The sequence below is a fragment of the Colobus angolensis genome, unplaced genomic scaffold (genome assembly GCF_000951035.1).
Source record: "Colobus angolensis palliatus isolate OR3802 unplaced genomic scaffold, Cang.pa_1.0 Scaffold41, whole genome shotgun sequence".
Taxonomy (NCBI): Eukaryota; Metazoa; Chordata; class Mammalia; order Primates; family Cercopithecidae; genus Colobus; species Colobus angolensis.
In genome coordinates, this window is record NW_012117488.1 from 6,363,409 (window position 1) to 6,371,996 (window position 8,588).

Here is an 8,588-nt window from a genome sequence, read left to right on the forward strand (position 1 = left end):
TATATAATATATATATTAGTTAAGAAGCGTATTGGCCTTTTAAAAAGGTCTTTCATAATCCAAATCATTACAGAACCTGGCCATGTTCTGGAATGGTTAGCTTCCTAGATTTAAGCATGATAGTGATTACAAGTTACAACTACAGGACTTACCTGTACTTAAAAATGAACATTCTTACCCTAATCCCCTTTTCATCAGAGCCTTTGCTGTTGCCATGTTAGAAGAGAAAGAGTTACTGGATGCATTTTCCCAGGGATTCCAGCTGAAATCTGGAGTGCATTCATAAGTGTTTTATAAAGAATGTATATTTTAACCATTTAGTGGATTAAATTGTGTTGTTGGAACATATTTTTTTTTTTTTTTTTTGACAGAGTCTCATTCAGCCACCCAAGCTGGAGTGCAAGGGTGTAGTCTTGGCTCACTGCAACCACGATCTCCCAGGTTCAAGTGATTCTCCCATCTCAGCCTCCCGAGTAGCTGGGATCATAGGCAACCACCATCATGCCCGGCTAATTTTTGTATTTTCGTAGAGATGGGGTTTCACCATGTTGGCCAGGCTGGTCTTGAACTCCTGACCTCAGGTGATCCTCCTGCCTTGGCCCACCAAAGTGCTGGGATTACAGGCATGAGCCACTGCACCCAGCTGGAACATAATTTAGGCCTCATATAATGTTTCTATTAGAAACTATGTTCTAGGTTCCAAACATCCAATTTATAAGCAAATCTTTGAAAAAAATCTTCTTAAAAGTGACACGATGGTCATCTGTATTTTCTGCTATAAATTGTGTCCTTGAACTTGCCCCTTTAGGACTGTATTAATTGAAATTTAATTTAATTTAGGCAACCCTAAAGATGTTGTTGGATCATTTGAAATTGGTGGCTTCCTATCATGAAGTGAATAAGATGACGTGCCAGAATTTGGCTGTGTGCTTTGGACCAGTGTTACTAAGTCAGAGGCAAGAGCCTTCATCGCATAACAACAGAATCTTTACTGATTCAGAAGAACTTGCAAGTGCTTTGGATTTTAAAAAACACATTGAAGTTCTTCATTACTTACTCCAACTCTGGCCAGGTAAATGATTCTATGGAAATATTTTTCACTTTCAATGATAGGGTATTTGAATTAACTAATCATTAAATATGCTCATATATGATTGAAGAAACTCTTCTAGATTTTGCTTTTTCAAAATGTGATTTGATACCTGCCCTTTAGATTTTTTTTCATTTAAATGTTTTCTGCCTTTGCTGATGACATTGTAGGCATGTAGATTAATGTGTACATTTTAGATTTGGTCAGATCTAGATTTAAATCCTGGTTGTGCCACTTATTAGCAATCTGACCTTGGGCTGGTTTCTTAACATCTCAGAGCCTTGTATCATCTTTTGTCATATGGATTTAATAATATGTTTATAGATTTTATATTAGGATTTTAAAAAATTGTGTGTGTAACGTGCTCAGCATAGCTCTTGATACATAATAGAAACTCAATAAACACTAATTTATTTACTCTTCTCATTTTTAGTTCAACTGGTATAAAGCAGAATTCATTTTTCTCCTTAAATCAGTTCTTCTTTACGTCTTTAACTGCATTCATGGTCATTAGTCAAATTATCTCAGCTTGAATTGGGAATTATCTTTGACCTTTCCATCTTATCCAATCCTTATTCCAATCAATAACTAAAGACTGATAGTTGTTTTCCTAATTATCTCTGATATAGTTTCATAGCTAAAAGAAATATGTATTTAATTAGACATTCTGTAAAGGACCCTGCATTTATATTCCGAAGTTTTCTTAGCTTTTAGTAACCCCTGCTACCCTTGCCTCACACTGCACGGGACCAAGTGTGAAGTACTTTGGTGCTTGGTGTAGAGCACACTAGTAACCATGTCTGGCCCTGGGGTCAGGCTTGGGTTCAGATCTGGGTGGTGACACTTACCGGCAGGGTGGGCTATGGCAAAAACTTTAACCTCTTCAACTCCCATTTTGCTTCTCTCTAAATAATGCCTGCCTCAGGGTTGTTGTAAAGATTGAGATAAAGCATCTAAGGCAATGAGCAAAATGTTTAGCACAAAGTGAGCACTGAATGTCTTCGGTTACTCTTTTGTTATATTTATATAGACAGAAAGATTAAAGTACAAGGGAATGCTTGATTTCATCATTTAAAGTGAATTAAAAATTAATAAAAATTTTCTAGCATTTTGGGAGGCCAAAGCAGGTGGATCACAAGGTCAGGAGTTTGAGACCAGCCTGGCCAACATAGTGAAACCCTGCCTCCACTAAAAATACAAAATATTAGCTGGGCATGGTGGTGGGCACCTGTAGTCCCAGCTACTTGGGAGGCTGAGGCAAGAGAATCGCTTGAACCGGGGAGGCAGAGGTTACAGTGAGCCAAGATCACAACACTGCACTCTAGCCTGGGTGACAGACAGAGTGAGACTCTGTCTCAAAAAAAAAAAAAAAAAAAAAAATCAATGTTAAAATTTGGAAAGTTAAAGCTTTTACTTTCTTTTAAATGCAGGCTTAAAAATTATTCTAATTTATGTTTTAACTGAATTAGAATGTTATTTTAACTATTTTAAAACCCTGAATCAAGATTATCTGGGTAATTGAACTGATTTCAGCATTTGATGCCCGAAGTAAGGGATCTTTCAGAGTGTCAGCTGTGTCTCCTTTTTCTAGAACAGCTTTAATTCTAATAAACACCAAGAATTTGGGAGAAAGCCATCTTGTCATTACCACAAATGAAAACTTGCTTTCCTGGAGATACCATTAAGTTTACTGTCAGTGTCTGAGTTCATTATTATTATTAATTATTCTGTGCTAGAGGTTAAGGTCATTATATTATTTTATAATAGTAGCCACCTTAGTTTTGGGTTTGGGAGAAAAGAACTTAATGTATATCTTGTGTTATAGAAAAAGCAGGTTTGGATTTCAAATTCACTGTATTCTAAAGACAACCTTAAACAGCTGTTCCTAGAGTACAGCACCTTATTCCAAAGATTTGTGTTGTTGGTTTTAAAAATAACTGCTCCTTTTTCTATAGCCTGTTATTTTTCTTTAGTTGTAGTTCCTCAGACAAAGAACAGGGCAGAAAGATGAGAAGAAACAAAAGTTTTACCCTGTCAATCACCTGCTGTTGAATTCAAGAAAAGGCAGAAATCAAGTAGATGAGGTGCACTTACTGGGCCTGAGAAAGTTGATGGTGACATAGAGAATGTGGCAAAGACTAGTAGGCCATAGCATATTAACTCAGCAAATGTCTATCCTATCTCCATGCATTCAATAGAAGGTTTTAGCTTTCCTTGCTATGCATATCTTATTTTTCCATTTGGAAATTCTCCAACTCCAGAGTTAAAAAGAGTTACCCCCTTCCTTTTTATTTTCTAAACTTTTTGTTTTGTTTCATGTTATTTTTTGTTTATTAATTTTGGGCAAGAAGATAATTTGCTTTGAGATTTATATTTGAAAAGTCCTATCTTCAAAGTAGTTAGTTAGAACTTTAGCATATCAGCATTAGAAGGTAAAAATCATCCTGCCAATAGTCTTTTAGATTGTCTTCTACTGAACTCTCAGGTTCTCTGGAAGCAGCTTAGAAGCCAGATCAGCAAGGGGTGGGGGAACAAAATGGAAACACACTTCCCCGTTGACCAGAACAGCCTTTTTTAAATCTGTTTTATGTATTGAGTTTTCACTAAAATGTTTCTTTTAGATATTCATTTTCTGTTTTAAGAATACTGAAAATTACTGCTGGTTCCCATATCAATTTAGAGAGAGTATAATTCCTAGATCCTTGCTATACCACATTTTCTTTCCTTTGTGTTTTTTTTTTTTTTTTTTTTTGGTGGGGGGGTGCAGTCTCACTCTGTCACCCAGGTTGGAGTGCACTGGCGCAATCTTGACTCACTGCAACCTCTGCCTCTTAGGTTCAAGGAGTTCTCCTACCTTAGCCTCCTGAGTGGCTGGGATTACAGGCATGTACCACTGCGCCCGGCTAATTTTTGTATTTTTAGTAGAAATGGGGTTTCACCATATTGGCCAGGCTGATCTCAAACTCCTGACTTCAAGTGATCTGCCTGCCTCGGCCTCCCAAAGTGCTGGGATTATAGGCATGAGCCACAACACCTGGCCGCTATACCACATTTTCTATGACAAATATATTTGGGGCAAGTTTTTTGGAAAAGGTATCAATTTTTCTCTTATTTCTTTTTATTTCATCTTTCTTACTAGATTGTAAGTTTGATGAGGTCGAGGATTATTTTTAACTTTATGTTCCCAGGTCCTAGCAGAGTATTTGGCACTAACTAGACAGTCAGTATATTTTTGTTAAATAAGGTAATTATAGATAAAAGTATAATAAAGTAGTAATTAGAAACAAATCTACTGGTAGAAAACAAGATAAGGAAAAATTAAGTTTCTTAGTACTTACTATATTTTGAATTCTTTTTCAGCAACCTTATAGACTGCATTTTTAATTTTATTTTCTTGAAGGTGGGTAGTCAACAGTGATGGGAAAACCAGAACTTTTGAGGTTAAAATTAGCCATTTTCACCATATATTTAGTTGTAAACCACTCTGACACAGTAGTCTAAAAAGTCAGTGGTGTTGGTTTTTCAGAAATTGACATTTTTAGTCTAAAAGATATAAAATATCAGTTTAATTGGTTTCTTAATATTTTCCAAGATAATATACAGAAATAATGTTTCAATATGGTCTTAGGTAAGTAACTGTAAGCAACTGGCAACAAAATGAATCTGGATTTTGTAGGCAAATGTCTGAAAATGCAGGCACAATAGGACAAGTTTAAGACATAAAGTAAAAATAATGGTTAGATCAGACCAGATAACCTCAAAGCTAGCAGAATATTGTAATTGGTTGGTGAAAACAACAGGCATGACAGTTAAGCACTAAAAAGAACAGGAATAGCACAAAGAATGAGGGGGAAAAAGTAAGGAGATAGTGGTGATAAGCAGCTAGAGGAGGAAAAATATGAATAATTACACAGTGGAAAATTCAGATATCCATTCTGCACTTACATCAGTTGATGGTATGGACCATTCTATATTAATACTAACATTAAAGATCAATTTAAAGTAAATAATCTTTATTTTCTAGAAAATTTTAGATCAAGAAATTTTAGCTGTCTAGAGTGATACATAATAACCATTTAAAAATGCAATAGAAATGTTAAAAAATGCCTATGTACAGTTATCAAATATTTCAATAAAATCTAAATTTAAAAAAGTATGGGATCTCTGAAAAATGTTATGAATATCACTTTAAGTGTGGAAAACTAGAACCATATATATGCTTTTATAATTTTTTAGTTGTTTTATTTTATACAACAGCAAACAAGCATTCATTATATGTTGGAGAGTATAAAGTTGGTGTGTTATCACTGATTTATGTTGCTTTGTCTTAGTGAAGGGAAATAGAGATGAAGGGGCACTTACTAATGGAGAATAAACAAGCAGAAAGAGAAAGATATTATGGGTAATCTTTAGTAGATATGTGTCAGCATTTTAAATTGTCTATTTTATATACAGAATAACCTTAGATAAATATTTTTTTCAACACACAAGAGTAAACCTTAGTTTGTAATGAAGTAATGTGTGTCTCTATGGTAGTCGTCTATATGGCTAGCACAATGCATACTCTCAGAAGAAACTAGTCTTAATATGGAAAGTGTTATTTGGGATTGTTAAATACCTAATCAGAATGAGAAAATAAAATATCTGTACTATTTCCAGGCAATAAATGAAGATAGTAGATAATGCTGTATAATCAAACTCAGGTAACAAGTGGTCAAATCTAGTATTTGCACATTTTATCAAAGTGAAATTTGGTCTGCTTAGTAAACTATGACTCTGCTGCTAATAGAATTGCAGAAAAGCCCACAAGGGTCAGAACTTACTAGGCTGATCACCTTAGATGCCTTTGCCTCATTTGGATGTTTGCAGATAAAGGAACTTCTTGTTATATTTTGTTTGTACACCAACATGCCTTGCCTGCTTTTTGCTGTAGCTTTTAATTTAGGAGATGCTAGCAGCTTAGCTATTGTTTGAATTATAGCTAGATAATAATAAACTTGCACAGAAAATTAATTGACATTGGAAATGTGATTTGTTTGGGGACGTTATGATGTAGCATGAATTAGCACCATGGAACGTTATACTGCTTCTATCCTTAATCTAGATTATGTCTGGTAATACAAAAATAATTATGGAATGCTTTCTTTTGATAGAGTGCATGTTTTTGTTTCAATGCATGTTTGTAGCTGATGATTAAATGGCTTATCTTTAGCTGTTTTTTTTAAGTTCAGTTGGATTACTGTCACTAAAGCAAAATTGTTGTTTGTTTCTAGTGCAGCGTTTAACTGTCAAAAAATCAACAGACAGTTTATTCCCAGAGCAGAAGTCTTCTCTGAATTATTTGAGGCAGAAGAAAGAACGACCTCATATGTTAAATTTGAGTGGTACTGATTCATCAGGAGTACTTAGGCCAAGGCAAAACCGATTAGACAGTCCACTTAGCAATCGTTATGCAGGAGACTGGAGCAGCTGTGGGGAAAACTACTTTTTAAATACAAAAGAAAATTTAAATGATGTGGATTATGATGATGTCCCTTCAGAAGATAGAGAAATTGGAGAAAATTATAGCAAAATGGATGGGCCAGAAGTAATGATTGAACAGCCAATTCCCATGTCCAAAGAGTGTACATTTCAGACATATTTGACAATGCAGACAATTGAGTCTACAGTGGATCGAAAAAACAATCTCAAAGATCTACAAGAAAGTATTGATACTTTGATTGGAAATCTGGAACGTGAACTCAACAAAAACAAGCTTAATATGAGTTTTTGAGATTGAGGGTTTTTCTGGTTTTATTTTGTAATGTCTTAAAGTTTCAAATCTGTTTTTCTTTGCTTTCTTTTCTTATACTACCCACAGTGATGTTTTCATTTTATTACTCTTGAAATCTTTAATTTCTAATAAGTTTATCTGATTCAATTAAAAACACTATTCATTAATATAATTTTTACTTATTTCCCTAGAAAACTTTCCTGGGCATCAATAAAACTTGGACATCTTGGGCTATTTTACTAAATCTTGCCAAGTCTATGGAGATAACTTTCAAATGCACTTAAGAAGGTTCACATAAGTTATTATCCCCTCAAGGTTTTTCTGCTTTATGGGAACCACCCTTCTGTAGCTGAGACAGATGTTCTTTTTTTGTTGTTTTTTGAGACAGAGTCTCACTCTGTCGCCCAGGATGGAGTGCACTCTTGCGATCTCAGCTCACTGTAACCTCCACCTCCCCAGTTCAAGTGATTCTCCTGCCACAGCCTCCTGAGTAGCTGTGATGACAGGCGCCCACCACCATGCCCAGCTAATTATTGTATTTTTAGTAAAGACGGGGTTTCGCCATGTTGACCAGGCTGGTCTCGTCCTGACCTCAGGTGATCCGCCCACCTTGGCCTCCCAAAGTGCTGGGATTACAGGCGTGAACCACCACGCCTGGCCTTTAGATGTTCTTTTAGAGGAACATCACAGCTGCTCAGTCTGATTTGCAGTACGGGTCCTGGTACACTCAGCATCCTTTGGTCATATTTGTAATGCAAATGCTGCTATAAGAAAATCTTTTTATAAATAAAAGTGAAATTATACAAGTATTAATGTATTCTGTATTAACAGTAATTATTTAAGCTTATAAAAATTAAATATTTTTATAATCCTGAAACTATGTATATATTTATAAATGCATATATGTATAGATATCAGGATGGGGAAGGGGTTACTGTAGAATCACATGTATTTTTAAAGTATATATGTCATGAGGCCAAAATTATTATCTTAAAATATTTTTTTCAGGGAGAGAACATTTGAATTAAAGGAGGAATTACATAAAAACACCTGAACAAAAATATTCTAGAAGCATCTGAATAGAAATAATAGACTTTCTTTTCTTTATTCACAGAAAGTCACGATGTCCCCTGTGAAAAGTCATCTTTTAAATTTGAAATCCTCTAACTCCTTAAGGGATTATGTGCCCAGATTTCTGCACTGGTGACTTAGATTTAATAAATCTGCTCCTGTTCTATGCATTTTTATATTCCGCTTTGTTTTAATTATTTGTTTGCAGTAGTACATTTATAACATTGACTTTATAATTACCCCATTTGTTTCTAAATAAATTGTCTTGCTAGCATATTACATGTTATTGATTTTTAAAAATTAACTTATTTTGGCTAAGTATATATACAGTGTTATAGCAATCACAGTAATGTTTGAAAATGTAAATTTAGAAGGCTTTTGTATTAAATCAAAATGTATTTTTTTAAACTTTTATATCTACAAAATACGTAATTTTAAAATTATAAATAGACTTTAAGTTACCAACTTTTAAGATATACCAGTCATTGAAAAACTGACTTCCTGATGTTTTTCTGAATATTAAAGTACTTAAACTATTTCTATGCAATAAATATTGATAAACAATCTTATTTAATTTGAAAACCCATTGTTAAAAAATAAATATTTTTATATGAAATTTTCATTTTTTAAAACTTTGTGTTAACAATTCAGAAG

The 8,588-nt window shown here is 34.2% G+C and overlaps 1 protein-coding gene across 1 annotated transcript in view; it reads left to right on the forward strand.

Annotated features, from left to right (window-relative positions):
- Positions 1-7,942, forward strand: part of SYDE2 (synapse defective 1, Rho GTPase, homolog 2 (C. elegans)) — a 40,632-nt gene extending 32,690 nt beyond the window's left edge. Inside the window, exons 6-7 of the mRNA XM_011956111.1 lie at positions 841-1,072; positions 6,364-7,942. Coding sequence (XP_011811501.1) covers positions 841-1,072; positions 6,364-6,863 — 732 coding nt within the window. The 3' untranslated portion in view covers positions 6,864-7,942. The remainder of the gene's footprint in view (positions 1-840; positions 1,073-6,363) is intronic.
- Positions 7,943-8,588: the final 646 nt, after the last annotated feature.